We start from the raw sequence: 21,641 nt of genomic DNA, 5'->3' as shown, positions 1-21,641 counted from the left end.
ATGGACATAGGGAAGCAATTCTTCCTTGTGAGAATTCCCATTTGTGGCTGGCCCTGGAATGTGACAGCACAGCTTGTGCTCTCTGCAGAGGTTGGTGCCAGATGCTGTGCAGAGTGTCCCTGGATTCTGGGCTCCTGTATCCCTGGAATTCCTGGTCCTTCTGGAGAATCGCCCTCGCCATTCCCAGGGGAGGGCACGGAGCGGTGGAATCGTGGTTGGAGCTGGTAAAGAGCAGATTGTGGCCATGCCTGCACTGCCTCAGCCCTGCCTCCTGCTCTGCACTCTGGGCTGTGCTCCTGGAGGCTCACAGGTATCCCAGGGTGGGAGAGTCAAGGCGGGGTGAAGATCCACCTCCTTTCACCACTGGCTTCAGTGCTTCCCATTTTCTTCCCAGAATGTATGTCCAGCCCATGTGGGCACAGAAATGCCTCTTGATTTATTTTGCTCGCAGCTTGAAGAGAAGATATTAAAAGTTTTCTTATTACAAAGATTTCCCTCGTATCCAGCTCCAGGAAGAGGCACCGGCAAGCAGGGGGCATGTGTTGGCACCTGGGGTAGAGACAGACAAAATCAGGAGATGGATGGAAAGAAGAGGTTTTTTTTTTTTTTTTTCTGCAGAAACTGCCCTTGATTTCTTTAATCTCTGCCAGAAATGGGCCTTGTGGTTGGTGTGACCAGGATAAGGGCTCTGGGGACACCGTGGCAGACCAGGGGCTTGGTGCCACTCTCAGAGTGGGATGGCAGCAGGCACAAAGATCTCACAGCCTGGAAAGCCCAATCCTGGGCTCGAATTAGAGAACAAAATGAACAGTTTGGGTGATAGAGGAGATCTCCTGTCACCAGAGGCATCTCAGGTGATGACAGCTCCTTCCTGGTGGTGTGAGGAAGCTGAAGGAGATAATGGGAAGAGAAAGACCTGGTGTTGCAGACATGAAGGTGTTTGCAAAGAAGAACCCTGCAAGGTCTGGGAGCTCCAGGTGTTTATTGCTGCATTAACTCCTGGATTTCTGTGCTAGTGAAGTGTCTTGCTCTGAGCACCCCTGAGCTGTGAGGGTGGAACAGGAGCAATGGGTGAAAAACCACACAAATCCGGTCTAGGGAAGCTGCAGAAATTCACCTACATAATGAACTGGCTTATTCTGGAAGTGGCCTGGCTGAGAGGACACAGCTGCCCAGGGAGCATCCAGTGCTGCTCAGGGAGCATCCAGGGCTGCCCAGCTTCTCCAGGAGGCTCTGGAGAGCAGAGAGCTGAGCCCACAGAGAGCAGAGAAGGGCTGGCAGCCCGAGCTGGACCACTGTGTGCAGGGCCTGGGGAGCAGCAGGAACAGCAGCAGCGTTGTGTGGAGGCCAGGTGGCTCCTCCAGGGATGACAGCATGACCAGTGCTGTTCCAAGAGATGGTGTTTCGTGCCCATCCTGCGGAGATGGATGGCAGCTGGGTGGGAGCACTGCTGGGGTGCTGGGAGGAGGCTTTGGGGCCGGGGGGTTCCTGAAGGCAGGGGCTACCCTGGCCATTTAAAGAGCTTTATGGAGCTGAGGCAGTGCCCAGGTATCCAGGGAGCACTGGACAGGAAGAAGGGGCACAGCCGGGCCTCCTTTGGGGTGGTGATGCGCCCCAATAATGATGTGCCCCATTAATGATGTACCCCCCATTAAAGATATACCCCATCAGTGATGTACCCCATCAGTGATGTACCCCATCAGTGATGTACCCCATTAACGATGTACGCCATTAACGATGTACCCCATTAACGATGTACCCCATTAACGATGTACCCCATCAGTGATGTACCCCATCAGTGATGTACCCCATTAACGATGTACCCCATTAACGATGTACCCCATTAATGATGTACCCCATTAACGATGTACCCCATCAGTGATGTACCCCATCGATGATGTACCCCGTCAATGTCGCCTCTTGTCCGTAGCCCCCAGGGCGAGGTGCAGCCCCGAGAGCCCCGGCGGGGCTGCAGGGCTGCAGGGGTTAACCCTGCGGCTCCCGCACCACCTCCCCGCCCGCCCGCCCGCCCTCCTCCCCCCCGCCGCCGAGGAATTTCCTAAAACACCCCCCCGAAAAAGTGGGAATATAACAATAATAAAAAAAATTATAAAATACCCACCCTGCGGATCCCCCCTCCCGCTCCGATCTCCGCCTTTAATACCAACAAACAACTCCTCGGCTCTCCCTAAAGGAGGCGCCTTTGATCGGAGCGAGACGAGCCCCGCCGGGCACCAGCACCGGCACCCCGGGCACCGGCACCGACAGCCCCGGGAACCGGCACGGCCGGGCACCGACAGCCCTGACACCGGCACCGGAGCGCTGCCGGCACCGATAGCCCCGGGCACCGACAGCCCCGGGCACCGACAGCCTCGGCTCCGGTACCTCCGGGCACCAGCAGCCTCGGCAGCTCCGGGCACCGGCACCTCCGGGCACCGACAGCCCCAGGCACCAACATCCCCGGGCACCGACATCTCTGGGCACCGACAGCCAGCCTCGGGCACGGACATCCCCGGGCACCGATAGCTCCGGCACCGACAGCCCCGGCTCCGGTACCTCCGGGCACCGACAGCCCCGGACTCCGACACACCCAGGCACCGGCAGCCGCGGCTCCAGCACCTCCGGGCACCGGCAGCGGGAGCGAAGCCCTCAGCGCAGACCCCGCGACATCCCCGGGACATCACCGCGACATCCCCGGGCAGCGCGCCCCGGGCACCGGAGCGGAGCCCCACGGCACCGGCAGCGGGCTGCGATGCTTCCCGGGGCGGGTCCCCTCGCCTTCCTCCTCCGGTGCCTCCTGCTCCTCTTCGCCTCCGAGAGCCGAGCCCGGGCTCGTAAGTCTCACCCGCGCGTGTGCCGCTGCGCTGCTTCCCTCCGTGCCTCAGTTTCCCCGGCGCTCCCCGGCAGTTTGCGGGGTGCTGGGCGGGCACGGCCGAGGGCACAGGGAGGTGCCGGATCCCCCCGGGATGTCCCGGGACATGCAGCCGGCCGGGTTTGCTGCCCTGCCGGGGACACACACGGCGGTGTCCCCTGCGCCCGCTGCTGTCCCCGCCTGCTCTGCGGGGCTGGGGGCGCCGGGGGCTGGCAGGGGCGGGAGGGAGGGCCGGGACCCCCCTCCACGGGCTGGGAATGCCACGGGGCAGGAGGCTGTGTCACAGACCTTGCTCCGCACGGATCCCCCCTGCCCGAGGGCATCTCCCCTCCGAGGAGGGACGGGACAGACACAACGCCTCCCCCGGCCCAAACAAAGCTGGGGGCTTTCCTCCAGATCCATCCCTTGTCCATCCCTTGTCCATCCCTTGTCCTTCCCGCAGTCTCTCCCACTTTTGCTCCCAGCTGAGGCACAGAAGGGTTGGGATAAGGACGGGAGGTTGGGCACTGCCACGGAAAGGGTCGAAGGACTTGTCCAGAGCTGCTCAGGAGTTTTGGAGGGTGCTGGATGTGTTAATTGGGGCCGGGAGGTGGGCTTGGCTTGGGCAAAGCGCCGGGACGCTCCCAGTGGGTGCTGGGCGACATCGCAGAGCCACCAGGGCGAACTGGAGCAGGACCTGCGGTGTCCCCGCAGTTATTCCTCCCTTTAATCTCCTGGAATCCCAGCGGAGCCTGCCGGTGGCTTTGTCAGGGTGATTTACAGCGTGCCTGCTGCCAGCAGTGCATTAGGCACTCAAATAACCATCCTCCTGGAGTGAGGGCCCAAAATGTGAGCCCTGCATCGCCATCCCGACCGTGGGCCGTGCTGGGGGGATGGACGGGGCTGTGCAAAGCCCTGGAGAGCAAACTCTGGGAGAATTCAGCTCTTCTCCCTTCCCTGGGCTCATCCAAACCCAGCCCACAGCATCTGCCCCTTGAGCAGGGTGCGGGTGCGGGTCCCTGCCCCTGCTGGGGAGAGCAGGCAGCCATGTCCAGGAGGTGAGGGGTTTGCTCTTTGCAGGTGCTAACAGCCCCTAAGCTGGGCATAAACTGAGCTGGGTGGGGGCAGTGGGGGTTTGTCTGCTCCGGGGGCATGCTGGGGGCTGTTTGCAGGACTGGAACGTTGATGGAGAGCTGGTGGCTGTGGGATTGGAGCAGGGCTGGAGCAGCGTTCCAGCTCTGGAACACTCCAGCTTTGCCTCAGGGCTCACCTCACCACGTGGAGGGCTCGGACAGGACTCACCCCGAGGTCACGAGCAGGCTGGTTGGGGTGGCAGAGTCATCGCCAAATCGTGGAGTCATCACCAAATCGTGGCTTCTCTCACTGCCCACCTCTGCAGGCTCCCCCTTTCCTCAGGGCTGGCGTGCAGGGAGACTGAGGACAGGAATAAATTAGTTACGAGCAGGCTCATCAGCCAAGGGACCTACAGTGTCGTGGCTAAAAATAGGTGAGGAGCAGAAATGCCCGGGCTTGAAGGCAAGTCAGGAAAGAAGAATTTGCCCACAGAAACAGGCTATTTTAGGGGATTTGCACTCCAGCTGAAGAGAAGCATCAGAGGCACAGGTTACTGGGACGAATGTGCTGCGTTCTGAGCAATTCAGGGGCAGTGGTGAGCACAAGGATGTTTTGGCTGGAGGCATTTAGACACCAGCATCTCTGGAGAGCACGGGGCAGTGGATTTCCCCAGGAGCTTGGAAGCTGTTGTTTCATTTGTTTTTAACATGTTTGCTGGAGAAAGGGGGTTCCTGGGATCCCTCTGTCCCAAAAGTTTGGATCCAGCAGGGATGAAGGGTGCTCCAAGATGGGAAGGACCAGGATGGAAAGCGAGTGCTACCCATGGTAAGGGAGAGGTGAGGGCTGCACACCCTGCTATAGGTAACAGAGCATTCCCTTGGGAAGGAGTGGGGGGAAGCAGGATCCTGTCTGCCTGGCTTCTCCTCTCTGGAGAGCTCAGAGATGCTTCCTGAGGCTGCACTGTCAGAGCTACAGAGTTCTCCTGGCTCCCAAAGTGCCAAGAAGGTATTTCCAGCCCAGAGCTGAGCGAGGCGAGCGAGCAGGAATTGATGTGGATGTGAGCAGATCTTTAGGATGCCCCACGTCAGGGGCCCCGTGTGTTCTAGCCAGTCCCTTCTCAGCAAAGCTGCATTTTAAGCCCTTCATAAATACAAGGCTGTCACAGGAGTGCCTGCACTCTGTGTACCAGACAGTGCTCTTTACACTTTATTTATGGCTGCTCTTAAAAACTGCTTTGCACGAGCTGCCTCCCCGGTGCCCAGCACGGCCCTGGCCGGCAGGTGTGTGACCTCCAGAGAGGCTCTGGGAGCTGAGAGCCCAGGGACAGCTCCCAAGGTGCCGTCTGGGGATGCAGGACCAGCCTCGGGATGGAACGGGAGAGGAGGAGTGAGCGGAGATGAGCAAGACCCCACAACCTCCTGTTGAGCCATCAAACTGCTCAGAACAGTCCCAAAATGACAGAGCCCATGTAGCTCAGGTGGGAAAGGACATCAAAGATTCAGCACAGGTACTGTGGGAAGCTTTCCAGCTACCAGGAAACTGAAGCCTCACCAGAGGCTGTGGCAGAAGCTCTGAGCAGCATCTTCACAAGGTGCTCCAGAGACGCCAGCCCAGGGTGACAAACTGAAGGGTGTGGAGAAACCCACCCTGGCTGCACCTCTCACACCTCGAGAAAGGTGTGCATCTCCTTGGGATCACCTCAACAGCTCCAGACACCAGCCACCAACAAGGTGCCACCCCACAGCTGCTTGACCTGCCCTAGATCCAGTGAGCAGTAAACCCACAGGACTTTCCTGAGTGCGCTGCTGCTGAAGGTGCAGCAAGTGAGCTCACCCTGCTGATCAGCACGGCAGGAATCCACTGCCACAAATGGCTTTTCGCTCCAAATGAACTAGAATGATGTCCAAAGTTTGACCTCTGAACACGGAATTATTAACCTGGCATGGGAAAAAATGGTCAGGGAGCCTCCAGCTTTTAAGCCTCATCCATCCATCCATCCATCCATCCATCCATCCATCCATCCATCCATCCATCCATCCATCCATCCATCCATCCATCCATCCATCCATCCCCATCCTGCTCTTGCCTAAGCACGCTGGCACCTCTTGCCAAAGCCCCAGCACTGCAGAGATGCCAACAAGTGTCTCCTGCTGCCCAGCCCTGTCAGCCAGCTTTAATTTTACCAGCAGGCCCTCTGCAGACATGAATCAGGCTGCTTTCGAGGGCTGGACCCAAACCAGGGCTCCACTTGTGATTAAATGTTTGCAGGAAGCAGCCAACTGGCATGGGAGCTGCGAGCTGAGCGTCACACCAAGGCAGCTCCACTTCTTCACCCTCAGCATAATTCATGGGGATGCTGCAAGCAGGGAGGGATGGTCATTTTCTCACCCTTTTGCAAAACCATGACTTTTTTTTGTTTAGATTTTTTTTTTAAATTTTTTTGTTTTGTTTTGTTTTGTTTTTTCCTCTCTCCTCTGGGTTTCCTCATACTCAAGCCACATGCTCACCAGTTCTGTGTGGTCTGCTGTAAGCTCATGGCCCAGGAGCAGGGAGTTGGTGGGTCTCAAGAGCTATGGGGGCAATGTGAAGCCCTGATCAGGGAAAAGGAAGGAAAACCCCTCTGCCTGTCCCTCTGGTAACCCCCAAAGCCACTGCAGACCCCCACATGTGCTGTGCCTGGCCCAGCCAGCCTGGACAGCTGGTGCTCACCACTTGTGAAGTGCAGCTTGGGGAATCAAGGGCCTAAAGCCATCCAGGAGAGGCTCCAAGCCAAAGAGAGGACCTATGAAGACCTTTGTGGACCCACAGGGCTGCCTTTCCTGCTGGCCAGAGGCTCTGTCTGTGGTAGAGCATCACCTGAGGGTGGTCATGGGCTGAGGAGGGACTGCAGCCCACCCTGCAGCAAGGTTGAGTGAATTTTGGCTGGTTGGGTTGGCTGGGGAAATGCACCCATAATTTTTTTTTTTTGGGGGTAACAGTGAAAGTGTCCCCTAAATTCAGGGTCTTACATCTCTGTCACCACTCCCCACCATTCTGATCTCAGTGGGGGAAACTCCACCCCAAAATCACCTGTCCATTTGCAGCGAGCATCTGTGTTTCAGAGTGAAAACTCTATTTCCCACCTCAAACCCACCCGTTCTGTTCCTTTCTTGCAAAGGGAGGCCAGTCTGCTCAGAGGGGCTGCCACTTGGGTCGGACGGGTCCCAGGGTAAAAAATGCATGAAAATAAAATAAAACTGGGGGGAGCAAAATCGAAATCTGGGTTTGGTGGGACGCGGGGAACGAGGCACAGGCTGTCCTTGCTCTCACGCAGGAACAGCCCCTTTCCTCACCTGGCCTCTCCTGGTTGCTTGCAGGGCCGGAGGCGTTCTGCGACTTCAACGGCAAGAAGTACAGCCCGGGGGAGAGCTGGCACCCGTACCTGGAGCCGCAGGGGCTGATGTACTGCATCCGCTGCAGCTGCTCCGAGGCACGTCCCGCCCGCCGCCGCGGCTGGCAGCGGCCGCCAACGCTCCCGGCGCTGCTCGTGATGCTGATAATGCCGCTGCTGCTAATAATAATAACAATAACAATAATAAAGCAACAATAATTACAATAACGCTGATAATAATAATACTAATAATAATGGTGCTAATGCTGCTGCTAATAATAACAACGATAATAATAACAATACTACTACTACTACTACTACTAATAATAATCATGTTGCTGTGAATGCTCCTATTGCTGCTGCTAATGCTAATTCTGCTGCTAATGCTGCTGCGAATGCTGCTAATACTGCTGCTAATAACAACAACAATAATAACAATAACAATAATAATAATAATAATAAAAATAATAATGCTTGTTGGGAAGGATGAAACTTTGACAAGAAAGTCTCACAGATACTAAAATAATAATAATGCTATTATTATTATCAGTAATAATAACAACAATAATAATGTTGTTGCAAATGCTCCTAATGCTGCTATAATGGTGCTGCTCATGCTGCTGCTAATGCTAATTCTGCTGCTAATTCTGCTGCTAATGCTGCTGCTAATACTGCCGCTAATGCTGCTAATACTGCTGCTAATGCTGCTGCTAATACTGCCGCTAATGCTGCTAATACTGCTGCTAATACTGCTGCTAATACTGCCGCTAATGCTGCTAATACTGCTGCTAATGCTGCTGATAACAGCAACAACAACAACAACAATAATAATAATGCTTGTTGGGAAGGATGAAAGTTTGACAAGGAAGTCTCACAGATATCTATGCTTGGCAGAAAGATTTTTAAATGTAGAGTCTGATGAAGGAATAGAGATGGAAGCAAGTTTTGATATAGAAGAAAAGAATTGCTGAGCCAGTCTTACTGGATAACTAAGAAGGCAAAGGGTGTGTTAGTTAGAAGGGGTTTTTATGACTTAGAGCAAAGGATAAATTTACTTCAAACAAGAAAATGTTTTTACTAAGCAGGAAGATAGCACAGGCAAACCTGCCTGCTGATGTGGCCAGTAGAAAAAAGGTCTCAGAATTTTCTACTATAATGCTAAAAATAATGAAGCTAATAATGCTATTATTAACCATTCTGTGGTTCCGTGGTTCCGGAGCCCTGGTGGCTGTGCGTGGCCGAGGGCTGCCGTGGGGCGATGGGTGAGGGACCAAGGCAGGGCTGCAGCCACCCCTGGCGAGCACAGCCTGCGCAGTTTGCTGTGACGGCGTGTCCCTCCTCCGGCAGGAGGGCTGAATGCTCCCAGGGGACTGACCAGCCCGTCCGTCTGTCTGTCTGTCCGCAGAACACCAGCATCAGGTGCTCCCGGATCCAGTGCCCGGCGCTGCCGTGCGCCAGCCCCGTCACGGAGCCGCAGCAGTGCTGCCCGCGCTGTCCCGGTGCGTGGGCATCCCTCGGGGCGGGGGGACAGGTGGCCGTGCTCCCGCAGGGCGGTGACACCCAGCCCCGCCTGCTTTGTCCCTCCAAAAATCCCATGGTGATGGAAAAGGGCTCTCTGCCAGATCACCCTCTCCCCTCGCCCCCGTCCCGAGAGCTTTGTAGGGACAAAGTGTCAGTTCACACTTCAGGGGCAAAACAGGAGCTGGCAATTTGTTCTGATCGTTTGCCAGCAAAGTGTCTTGGATTAAAAAAGGAAAAAAATTAGAAATAAATTTTTAGAAAAAAAATTATAGTTTTTTAACAACTTCCTTCTCTGCACTGGAGACTAGCTCAAGTTTTAGCCCCAAAACTCTTTCTGCCTTACCACTACTGATTGCCGAATTTTACCTCAATATGGTGAGAACAAAGACCTCACCTCAAGATTTAGTCCCAAAACTTTCCCTCCCTGAGTGCTGGCAGAGCTAGTCGGACACCACCAGTGATTTGAGAAGTTAGGGAAAAAAATAGGAAAAACCTCATTAATTTTCATTTTTTGCTAATTACCTATGAGACAAGCCCTTTTTACCCGATTCCATCTGAATCTGGCGATGGTTACAACCAGGGGAGGGAACACCCCAGTAATTTTTTTAAGAGCTTTGTGAGGTCAGGCTTCCAGGTTTCCCCTGTGTGCTGGGCTCAGGGCAGCCCCATCCTCCAAAACCTTTTGGACCCTTCATTGCTGACCAGGCACGCATTGCTCTGACACCTCAGGGCGCCCGTGGGGTGTGAAGGCTCCTTTGGGGTGGGCTGGCTGTGACCCCGCTCCTTTCTCGCCCCTTCTTGCAGAGCCCCCGTCCCCGTCCGGGCTGCGGGCGCCCGCCAGGTCGTGCCGCTACAACGGGACCACGTTCCAGCAGGGAGAGATGTTCAGCGGCAGCGAGCTGTTCCCCGGCCGCCAGCCCAACCAGTGTGTGCAGTGCAGCTGCTCCGTAAGCCTCCTCCTCCTCATCCTCCTCCTCCTCCTCGCCCTCGCACGGCGCCGGGCCGCGGCACCCTGTGCCCCCTCTTTGGGGCCAGCACATCAAGGAGGGGCAAAGGAGCCCCTAAAGCACTTCCCCTCTCATCACCCACAGGGGTTACACCGCTTGTAACCTGCCCAGCCTCTGCCTGCCGGGCTGGGATAGCTGCTCCGGCAGCTCTGGGGGGGCAAGAGCAGTGACTGATGCGTGGGAATGATGCAGCTTTTGGGGACGCTGGTTCCTCTCTTAAGAACCCCGACTGGGTGGTGTGGAACACCTGAAGCACCAGGATAAAGAGCCCTCCAATCCAGCTGCCTGTGCCACTGTCCCCAGGAGTGGGCTCCTCGTCCCTCTGGGCTGCCACTCTGTGTATCTGTCGGGGCAATGCCTCGGGTACAAAGGGGAAAATAAAGGGCTGGCTGAAGCGGAGCCCTCGCTGGGGGGATCTCCGCGGGCTGTGTCTGGTGCTGCCAGCTGCTGGAACAGCTGCGGGAACAGCTGGTCTAACCCTCTTTGGGAAGTGCCCCGAGAGCAGAGCCTCTGCGATAAACCCAGCGTTTTGGAGCACCGGCTCTTGGGGCAGGGCACCGCTGTGAGCTGCTGGGCAGCAGGAGGAGGAGGAGGAAGGGAGAGGCAGGTGTGGGTTCCCCGGGTGCAGAGCAGGATCTGCCAGGTGCTGTCACCCACCAAACTCCCCTCATCCCCTTCAAGCTCCTTGCACAGCAGTTTGGCTTCCTGATGGGAGGAGAGGCAGCTGTGGTTTGGTTTTCTAAGGATATCCTTGGCTGACCTCTTGGTCTTGCTTGACTGGGAGCTCATGGATACCCCAGGGAAAATTGCTGCACAGAGAAGATGACCTTGCTGTCGAGGTCTGGCTGTGAACATCCTTTTTTACCCTTTGGAAAAGTAGCAAAAACTTATTCCTGCCACAAGCTGGTGCAGATCCACTGCCTGAGGTGGCACTGGGATGCACAAAGGTCAGGGCTGGCCTCAACCTGTGGTTTTCAGCTTGAGTCACCTGCAGCAATGATATTTTCCAAACAATCCACTTGGGTCTATCCCTGCACCTCTGTGTGCTTAGCCCTGGTGTTGTGGAATTAACCAAGGGACAGGGAGGGCAGAGCTTTGGTGTGGGCCTGAACGTGGGCTCAGAATCGTGCTTCCCACTTCCACCCATTTCCTCTGGGTCCCTTCCCTGGCACAGGCCAGGGCAAATCCTCTTGGGGATTGTTGTGCCCTGCTGTGCCCTGCAGGACGGACAGACAGCGCAGCAGGGACAGACTCCCGCTGCCAGCAGGTGCTGGATGATTGGTGGCACCGCAAGGATGACTGGTGGCACTGCAAGATGGATTACCAGGGAGCTTTTGGTCATGAACTCATAAAATCCTGGGATGGTTTGGGTCGGAAGGGACCTACGTGGGGGACACACAGCCCTTTATACGGCTGACTGTGTGTTTTTCCCTGCTGCCCTCCTAGGAAGGCCAGATTTACTGTGGCTTGGTGACCTGCCCCGAGCTGCTGTGCTCCTCTCCCCTCAGCGTGCCAGATTCCTGCTGCCAGGTCTGCAAAGGTAATGGGGCTGGCAGTGAGGGCTGGCACACCCCAGCTGGCAGCAGGAGCCATCTCAAGCCACTCTGGCACGAGTTTGGAAGCCTGGGCTGTAAATCAGGCCGCTTGTTATCTCTTGGTTGCACCGGGAAGCACAAGCTGAGGGCTTGGGTTTTCCTTGGGTTTTCCTTGGGTAGTATGGATTGCATGTGCAAGGCTTGGGTTTTCCTTGGGTAATATGGATTGTATGTGCAAGGCTTGGGTTTTCCTTGGGTAACATGGATTGCATGTGCAAGGCTTGGGTTTTCCTTGGGTAATAGGAATTGCATGTGCAAGGCTTGGGTTTTCCTTGGATAACATGGATTGCATGTGCAAGGCTTGGGTTTTCCTTGGATAATAGGAATTGCATGTGCAAGGCTCCCGTCTCTCCAGGCTGCCAGGCAGGCCAGCACATTCAGGCACAGAGAGCAAAGCTCCATGCAGCCCCCAGCACCTTCCAGGACAATGTTTTTGCCTTGCAGATGGCTCCTTTGAGAAGCCCACGGAAGAGGAGCCCCTGCAGTTAAACAGAGGTGTTGTACGTGACTTTTGCATTTTAAAACCCCTTGCTTCCAGCACAGCCCCCTGAGCAGCTCACAGAATGCCCTTGCACAGTGGGATCCATTGAGATCCTTGCACAATGCCCAGCAGCTCTAGGAGGACACCCAGGGCCACCACCCTGCCTCCCCAGGCTGTTTGTATCAGCAGCCCCAGCAGGGAAAAAGTGACTCCTTGGCTCCTGGGTTCCCTCACGGCCACATTTCGGAGCTGGGCAGCCCATACCAGCTCTGTGGGATTAGGTCACTCAGCTCCTGGCTCTGCCCTTTTCCATACTGCTCCAGCACCTATAAAACCTCCAAAATAGACACAAGGGGACCCTTTGTGCTGCGTGTCTTGTCCCGGCACTCTGCTCCTGGGCTGTTCCTGGTGTTTCAGCCCTGCTGGCTGGCAGCCCCACTCTGGCTCCCCTGGTGCCTCCCGGGTGGGAGAGCAGGATCTGGCCCATCCTCACCTTCCTGATGCTGCCTGAGCCACAGAGATGCCAGCCCTCCTTTTCCCACCTAGGAGAGAGCAGCCCATTTCCCTGTGTGTTTTAGGGATGCAGGAGCTCACAGGTTTCTCTGAGGGCACTGGGCTGAGCTTGGGTAGGGAAAGGCTCTGCCCCAGTGAGGAGGACACCAGTGTGGGGCACTGGCACTGCTCAGCACCCCTTGGGTGCTGGCAGCAGCAAATGGGAAAGGGGCTGGAGCACAGGAGAGGCTGAGGGAGCTGGAAAGGGGATGGAGAATTCCTGGGGGAGCTGGGAAGGGGCTCAGCCTGGAGCAAAGGAGGCTCAGGGGGAACCTGGTGGCTCTGCACAATTCCTGACAGGAAGGGACAGCCAGAGGGAACAGGGACAGGAGGAGAGGGAACAGCCTCAGGCTGGGCCAGGGGAGGTTCAGGTTGGATACTGGGGAAGTTCCTTCCCCCTAAAGTTTGTCCAGCCCTGGCACAGCTGCCTGGCATCCCCATCCCCTGAGGGATTTACAAGCTGTGTGGCACCTGGGGACATGGGATAGTGGTGGCCTTGGCAGTGCTCGGGAATGGTTGGGCTCCATGATCTCAGAGGAATTTTCCAGCCTTAACATTTCTGTGGTTTATAAGGCTCGTGGGCCATTGCTTACCCCTGCGGTCTCTGCCCCTTGCACTCCTGAGGGAAGGCGTGCAGGACACTGCATGGCTTTCCCCAGCATGCTCTGGAAGGAGAACAACTCAGCTGCTGGAGTCTGAATCCCCTGTTTTCCCTGGCTGCTCACAGAGGCACTCCCAGGACCAGTGCTTGGGAGAGGTGGTGGGCAGGAAGCCCCCTGGAGCCACCGTGTCCACGGCCCTCAGCTCTTCCCTGGAGCTAATTCCCAGAAGCTTCAAGCCCAAGGGAGCAGGTGGCACCACTGTGAAGATCGTCTTGAAAGAGAAGCACAAGAAAGGTAAGGGACGGAGGGGCCGGGCAGGGATTTAAAGTGGCTTCTCCAGAGCTTGGAATTCTTCAGGAATCTGATTCAGCAGCAGGTTTCCACCACCAAGTCCTTCTCCCCACTCCTCCACAGCCAGCCTCAACCAGGTGTCTCGGTCCTCATGCCCACAGTCTCCTGACTGCCACTCTCCAAAACGGGTCGGGAGAAGGCTGGTCCTTGGAATGTTTTGGAGCTCTGGGACTTGGGAAGGAAGGAGCTCAGCTGGAAGCCTCCACATGGACCTTCCAGGAGAGTGGCACACAAAGACAGGACATTCCTCCTTGTGCAAGGGCTGGCCCTGACCCAGAGCTGCCCCTCTGGGTGTTCCTCCTGGAGGGCAGAGCAGCAAAGTGAGAGCAGTAGCCAAGCCCCTTGATGCAGAGGTGGAATAACAGCTCCTTCCTCCTCTTGGCCGCTCTCCCACCATTGTGCCTTCGGAAGGTGCCTTGGAGATGAAGGCCTGGAGGAAACTGTGGGACCTCCAGAAATTTCCGTGCGGGAGTCAGCAGGTGGCACTCTTCACTGTGCTTCACTGCTGCCACAGCCGGGAGGGACCCTGGGCTCCAGAGGGTGGCACGCAGGTGAGGTCCCCTGTCCCTGCAGGGCGGTCACACCCGGCACAGCCATCTCCTGCTGCTGCTCCCTCTGCCCCATGGCACCCGCTGCGTGGCACCGGCTGGGTCCCTGTGGCACCTTCTGTGGTGTCCCGTGCTGCCAGAGAGCTGGCTCCTCCACACAGCAGGAGCGGCCACGTCCGAGCTGCTCCAAGGCCACGGCTGCACCAGGCCTCGGGCTGACAGAGAGGAGGATTTGTGTCCCCAGGCAGCTCCTTTGTCTCTCCTGCAGCCTGTGTGTACAACGGGAAGACCTACTCGCACGGGGAGGTGTGGCACCCCGTGTTCCGGCTCTACGGCCTGCTGCCCTGCATCCTCTGCACCTGCAGGGACGGCGTCCAGGACTGCCACAAGCTCACCTGCCCCAAGGAGTACCCCTGCCAGCACCCTGAGAAAGTGGATGGGAAATGCTGTAAAGAATGTCCAGGTAGGTGGGATCCTGCCCGCTCCTGCAGCTGCCTCCCAGATTCTGTGCAGGGGTGTCACCCAGGAGAACAAGCAAAGGGCACTGCCATGTCTTGGAATGGCTGCAAAGTCCTTTGAGCTGAGATTTTCGAGGTTTTCCAGCCCCTGAGCGGAGAGGTTCTGGGATGGCCTCCTCAGGGGAGCGAAGGGCAGAAGCTCAGCTTGTTTTAATAAGGTTTTTGATATGTTTATGAGCAGGATTTACGATGTGGTGCCTGGTGGGAATGGGATGTGATGACTGAGCAGAACCCTTCCAGTCTTGCATTCCCACTCTAGCAGGTCTCTCTGGTTTAAAGCCGACAGCTTTCCCTGCTTGGGTCTCTTGTCTGCTGCTCAGACTGCATTTTATTTCCAATTCACCACCCTGATGCAGCCAGGACGGTTGTGTTCCTGCCTTCCAGCTCTCACAGACACACCAGGGATCACAAACACACACCTCAGCCGGGTTACATCCTTGCCCTTTCCTTCACTGCCTGGAGGCTTTGCCCAGGTCCTTTTCCAGGTGCTTTCCGTGGCTGTCCTTTTCTTCCTCCCTTGTACCAGTAACTTAGGAATGCCAAGTGATTTTTCCAGAGGGACCCTGACCCTGGGAATTGCTGTGGTGTGTTGTGTGGAGGGGGGGACACTGCTGTGGGCAGAGCTGGTGACCAGGACCTCTGTGTCCCTGCTCCTCCTCCCCATGCTGTGGGGGCGTGAAGCTCCTTGGTTGTTTAATTCCCGTTGAATTCCAGGGGTTCCTTCCCTGCTGTGGAGGTGGGGCTTTAATCAGGGACTCCATGATCTCAAGGGGCTTTTCCAGCTTGAACAGCTGCAGGCTTCTGGGAATGCCCTGGAGCAGGGGCTTCCCTGGGGCAGGTGAGGGTGCTGGGCTGTGCTCACCCTCCTCTGCCTCACGCTGAGCTGCAGAGCTGAGCTCCTTCCTCTGCCTGATGAAAAGCTTTGCTTCCCTTTGAACTGGGATTTCCACTCCCTCTCAGAGCAGAAGAGCTCAGGAGCACCCCAGAAAGCCTGGGGGAGAGCAGAATCAGGCCTAAAATAACTGTCTTGCTAAAATAAACCCCAGGCATCTATTTATAGCCAAACTTTCTTTCGAGTAGTGTGAAAAGCTTCAGCATCCAAACTGACTGGGAGAACAAGGCTAAATTCAGCAGAGCTGGGCTCCTCTGCGTTCCAAGGACCACAACCAAAGGCAATAAATCTCCTTCCAAAACCACAGGGCATTCTTAATTACTCCAGATACATTAAAAAAAAAAGAAAAAAAAGAGGGGAAAACGAGCATCTCCTCTTTACCAAGAATGCTGGAAAAGTCACGTAGCACCCAGGGTGGATGTCCCTGTGGTGGCACCCCGTGTGGGGAGGGTGCTGGGGCTGGTGCTGAGCCCACCTGTGGGGCTGAGCTGGGCACACTGCCCAGGCTCCCCTGCTGTGGGCCCATCCCTTGGCTCCCCTGATGTTCCTCCCCAGCAGGAGCGAGATGGGGAGTGGGGAATCCAGCCCCTGCTTTGTGGCCATGGTGGCACCAAGGTCACTGCGGGGAGTATGGGGGAGCCAGATGGACAAAATCCCCCTTCCCCATCCCTGCCGGCACAGAGGCTGCTGGGGGCAGGGGGGATGAAAAACATGAGGATGAGGAGGTCCACAGCTCCTTTATCAGCCTCTCCTTTGCTGCTGCTCCTGGAGCTGGGGCTCGGATCACGGGACTGTGCCCCGCGGCGCCAAAGCCAACGAGATGCCTTTTCCATGACCTGGCTGCTGGGATGGCCCTTCCTGCCCCCCTTTAATGAGCTGTGTCCCTGTTTGTGCTCAGAAAGCAGGGTCAGACCCACGGATGAGGTGGGCAGCCCCCGGTGTGGCAGCGGCCCCAGCCGTGTCCTGGTGTACGCCTTCGTGCCGCCGCGCTCCGAGCCCTCCAAGGACATCCTCAGGACCGTGGCCATCGAGAGGGAGCTGGCAGAAGAGGTGGAAATCTACAACTGGAAGCTGATTAAAGGTGAGCACCATTGTGAAAGCGGCCAGCAGAGCGGGAGGTGTGTGTGGAAGCCTGATGCTTTCCAAGCTTTGTTCAGCTTTTCTGGCTCTTCTCACGGCGCTCCACCCCTTGCGTGGTGGATCTAAACCTGCTGACAGCAGGCTGGCTTTCCTGGCTCCCCCATTTCACACCCTCTCCCTGCATTCCTTGCAGACCAGGGGCTGGAAACCACTTCTGGCCCCCCTGTCCTCACCATGAGCTGCAACACCATCTGGGGGCACAGCACACGGGCAGCCACGGCAAGGGCCTGGGGCTGCTCCTCCAGACCTCCCTGCTCCCGTGCCAAAGGCATGTGGAAAACAAACAAAGGAATTGTTCTGGTGGCTCTGTGGTTTTGCTTTCGCTCTTTTCTTTACACCCCAGTCCACCTACAGCTTGAAAGCTGCTGCAAAGGTGCACAAAGGAGGATGAATTGTCCCTGGCCCACTTTTTGGATGGGTGGGTTTGGATGCTCCTTCCTGTTGGTGTGTGCTCCAGAGGTCAAGGCACAGCAAACACGCTGTCAAAAGGCTCCAATCTCTTGCTCTTTCCCCACACTTTCAGCTCTGTTCCTGTGGATGGCAGGAGTCTGGGGACACCTGGTCCAGTAGATATTTGTGCTGTGTGTCTCTGAGGCCCAGGGAAGCATCCCAGTGCCTTATTCCCGAGTTTCCACTGGACACGCTCTATCCCAAAGAACTTGAGTGCTTCAGGTTGGTCATACCTTCTCTATGGATGCAGGGGCCCTTGCCCTGTGTCTGCTGGACTTGTGCAGCCATCCTGGTCTCCTGGTGTGCCCATGTTTCACATCCCTCCCTGGGGAGGCCTCGGCCATGGCTGGACAGCACCTGAGGCACTGACCCAGAGATGGAGCCCTGGTGCCACCACGTTCCCACCCTGCCCCTGGCACGCTCCCTGCTGCCTGTGCTGCCCCTCCTCAGCAGGGCCTCCCTCACAATGGCACCTTGTGGCTGAGGACAGCTCGGGGCCCCGCCGCTTCCTCCCCTGGCTCCTTGGCAGGGGCAGCACCCAAACCCTGCCGGCACCTTCCGAGGCCAGCAGCTCCAGCCTGCATGGAGCTCCCCAGCCCTGCCAGCCAGGGACAGGGGAGGCCCTTGTCCCCAAGGCCAACACAGCTCTTTTGCTTGGCACGGTGCAGTGTTGTTGTTGGGAAAGAGCATGAGCTCACTCACATATGGATTCCACCTCTCCGTGGGCCATGGCTCCACCAACAGAGCAGCGTGTGTGGAGCAAAGAGCCTGCAAGTCACACCTGGACCTGGTCCACTGCCTTTGTATGGGCTCACGATACCTACGTGGCCTCATCTATTTCTGGGCTCCGACGGTTTCCTCCATGGAGCAGGAGTTGGGAGGAGAAACCAGCACCAACTCCAGCCAAAGGTTTTACCCAGCTGGCTGGTGGTGCACAGCTGGCCTCCAGAGGAGCTGCAGTGTGGGCTTCCCCATCTTTTTAGGGGTCTGAACATCACCTGGAGTTTTGAAAATCTGATGTTTTTGATGTTTTTGACCCGTTGTCCTCTCTGTCCTTGGCCATCTTTCTCACAAATCCCCTTTAAAGCAGCGAGAACAGTTCCCCAGCAGCTCTCTCCATCCCAAGGGCTGCCAGGAGTGCTCCTGCCTGTTGGATGGGATGTGTGTGCCAGGAAATGGCACTGCCCCGTGCCAGCGCCATCCATCCTGCCTCTCCACTGGTGGAGTGTCCTTAGCTTGTGCTGTGCTGGCTCCTGCTGCCTTCCTCTGCTGCTCCCCAGCTCCTGGGATGTTGGGAATGACCCTCCTGGGGGCCAAAGGTCTCAGCCAGCTCTCTGAGAGCTCTTGGGGAGCATCATCTAGGCCGGCTGATTAAAAGATGTTTATCTCTTGTAGCTCTTGTTTGAAATATCCTCTTGGTTACTAATGTGCTGGAAAGTGCTTCATCAGCCCCGGGACTGTAAGCACACCCTCCTGCTCCTTTCTAATTATAGACCAGAAGAATTTATTGAACACTTGTGCCTTTCTTGCGTCAATAACAGCTTTATTATCTCCACCCAGTGTCTTCTTTTGTTACTGGTAGGACTTCTTTACCCAACCCACTGAAAGGACTCAGTAACACTCCAAAAATCCATCTATTTCTCTCTCTGCCTTTGACTTCCTGTACTAATTTTCCACAATTATGATAACATCTCATTTATATGGCTTGTGAGGCAGTTCCCCTTCATTACATACCCTTTTCATGTGTAATTGCTGCTGGGAATCAGGGAAAGTCTCTTAACCAAATAAGGGGGACCACGTTGCCTCTCACGTCTGCTGGCAGCAAGAGGCTGGATGTGCCTGCGTGAGAGGTGGGGAAGGATATTGCAGGCACACCTGCTGCTTTGGCATGCCCTGCAGGAGAGCAGGAATGCCAGGAGCCCCGCTCCCACAGGAAGGGCACTGTCATTGCTGAACGCAGGTTCTGCTCTGCAGGGCTCAAACATCTGGGCCAGCAGCTCCACTGAGGGTCAGTGCTGGCAGGGGCACAAATATCCATCCCTGCTGAGGTCACTCGTGCTTGCTCCTGCCCTGGAGCCATTTCAGCTCTGCTGACCAAGAGATGGAAACCTTTGGTGCTTCCAGGAAAGGAGATCACCTGAGCATGGAGGGGAGCACCGGTGTTTGAGAGTGAGCAGAGGGGCCCCAGCATCCCCTTGCTCTCACCTTCATTTCTTTTATGCTTTTAGGGGAGGTTGCAACTCCTGCAGGGCAAGATGCTTTCTGGAGCAACAAAATCCTATTGCTTTCACCTGCTCCATGGTGAAACATCCTGATTCAACAAGCAGTGGCTGCTTTAATAGAACCACAGAATCTTAGCAAGGTTTGGGTTGGAAGGGAGCTTCAAGCCTTCCCAGTTCCACACTCCTGCTGTCCTTTCACTGTCCCAGGTTGCTTCAACCTGGCCTTGAACACTTCCCCACTTGTGTGGCAGCCACAGCTTCTCTGGGCAACCTGTGCCAGGGCCTCACAGGGCAGAATTTCCTCCTAATATCTGATCTGATACTTAAATGAGATGGCTCCTGGCCTTGGCCAGTCCCTGTCCAGCCCTGGCTCCATTGCCAGCTCCCACCAGGCTCTGGCAGCAGGTCCTGCACCAAAGCAGGGCCCTGGGGCAGGCAGTGTCAGGAGGGGACAGAGAATCCAGCCCTGTGTGAGCCTTGAGTTGGGCACTGCACAATCTGATGCCCTGTGTGCCCCTCTGCAGGAATATTCCATCTGATCCAGACCAAGAAGATCAGCAAGCAAGAATTCAAGCAAGAGGCACAGAACTTCAGGCTGATCACCAGGACAAACGAAGGTAGGGACAGAAAAATCCCCTTTCCTCACTCCTCCAGCACTCCCTGCCCCAAGCAACCTCCTGATTTCCTGCTCTGCTCTGGCCCCTCCAAAAGGCTGTGTGAGTCCCAGCCTGGTGTGGGGAGCTGAGCCGTGGGGACAGCACTTGTGCAAGTGTAGCTGTGCTGGGGCTGGCCTGCCCTCCCACCCCACGCAACACTCCTGGTTACAGCCACATTTTCACTTTATGGTATCAGAAAGGGCAGCCAGCTTTCTAAAAGTGGCTGCACTCTTGTGAAATCCCGAGGTTTTGTCTCTCCAGAGCCCGTAAAACTGTTTGATTTTTATATCTAATCCATCTGGTGCTCCTGGGAGCAAGGGGGCAGGAGAAAAAATGGCGCAAGGGATTAGCAAAAAATGAAACTGTTGAAATATGTTGTAAAACCATTCAGGATGTTCCGGGATGTGCGTAAACATGACAAAGAGCAGGAATGCCTGGGTGGAGGAACTGCCTGGCTGCTCCCTGCTGGCTGGGCTGGGTTTAGTGGGCTGGGCTCAGCACACCAGCACTCCCAGTGCCCCAGAGGTTGTTCTCACCCCCAGTCCCTTTGAGAGAGCATCTTTTGACCAAACAAACCCTGGGGGATGGTCCAGTCCCTGCTGCCAGGCTGGGCTTCACACCCTGGCGGAGTCCCTGGCATGTGCCTCCTCCTTCTTGCCTCAGTTTCCCCTGGCAAACAGCCCTGTTGTGAAACCGTCCCGCTGCCGTGGCCCTGAGTTCTAGGAAAGCTCTGACCCACGATTTCTCCACAGCAGAAGGTTAATTCAGCCAGAAAACATTCCCTCCACCGCCGGGGTGATGACATTGGGGCTGCACAATCCTTGCTGGGGTTGCACTGAGGGGACAGAACACCTGGAGGGGAAGGAAGCACCTCCAGCCACCTCCTGCACATCTGGGGATTCTTTGGGGGAGCAAGAGAGGGACTGGGACACTTTGTCCTGGTTTGGGGGGGCTTTCACAGCTCCACATTTGATTTGCTGGGAGTCTGCAGCTCCTTGGGGGATCCAGAGGGATTCCTTCTGCAGCAGGATTTTCCCCTACCACAGGTTGCTGAATGAAGACCCAAGGCTGAGGCAGCAGCACAAAAATGAGTATCAATGGTGGGGAGACTTGAGCAACCCACCCTAAAATGGGGCTGACAGAAGGCAGGAGAGAACCATACCTGTCCAATGCCCATGAAACTGAAATTTTGGCTTTCTGAGGTTGAGATAGAAGCAGAATGCTTCCTCCCCTGAGAGGCAGAAAGTCAGCCCAAATCCGAGCCATGCCAGGGAGGACACGGACCTACCACCCCATCAGAGCACCCTTTAAAGAGCTGCAGAGGGAGGTTTGTCCCTGTCTCAGCCTGAGCCCCTTTTCTTTTCACACTTTGCACAAAAAGCACTGTAAGTGCCACTGACTGTGCCATTACTGCATTGCAAGGGTGGGAGCCCCTCCGAGCCCCGTTTTAATTGCAGTACCTGTGGCTGGGATCCCTGAGGAGCTGCTCTGAACACGGCCTGCCCCGAGGCTGCTGCTAATGTGTGTCTGTCCCTGCTGATCCAGGTCACTGGAACATCTTCCGAGCGCAGACGTCGGAGCTGAGGATGACAGAGAGCCCAGAGAAGGAGACAAAGACCTTGTAAAGCCAAGAACTCTCCTCTACCTATCGATTTATCTACACACAGACACACATACACATATATACCAACTCCAGAGCTGCATTACTCAGTAGACTGGCACTGCAATACAGATTACACTAGTGGCAATTGCAGCGACTCCAGAGAGCCATCCCAACCCATCGGAGCCACAGCCGGGCAGGTGCCTCTCTC

The 21,641-nt window shown here is 56.1% G+C and overlaps 1 protein-coding gene across 1 annotated transcript; it reads left to right on the top strand.

Moving 5' to 3' along the window:
• CHRDL2 (chordin like 2) lies at positions 1–21,455 on the top strand. Its single transcript, XM_030947886.1, has 15 exons — positions 1–27; positions 89–203; positions 2,195–2,381; positions 2,491–2,526; positions 2,743–2,834; positions 7,282–7,394; positions 8,701–8,794; positions 9,621–9,763; positions 11,270–11,363; positions 11,863–11,918; positions 13,179–13,347; positions 14,221–14,415; positions 16,261–16,443; positions 19,699–19,791; positions 21,376–21,455. Exons 1-15 carry the CDS (start codon positions 1–3, stop codon positions 21,453–21,455), a joined length of 1,677 nt encoding a protein of 558 aa, XP_030803746.1.
• Positions 21,456–21,641: the final 186 nt, after the last annotated feature.

This window comes from Camarhynchus parvulus, chromosome 1 (genome assembly GCF_901933205.1).
Source record: "Camarhynchus parvulus chromosome 1, STF_HiC, whole genome shotgun sequence".
Classification (NCBI taxonomy): Eukaryota; Metazoa; Chordata; class Aves; order Passeriformes; family Thraupidae; genus Camarhynchus; species Camarhynchus parvulus.
The sequence above is the reverse complement of the archived record's forward strand: the minus strand, read 5'-3'. Positions and strand labels throughout refer to the sequence as shown.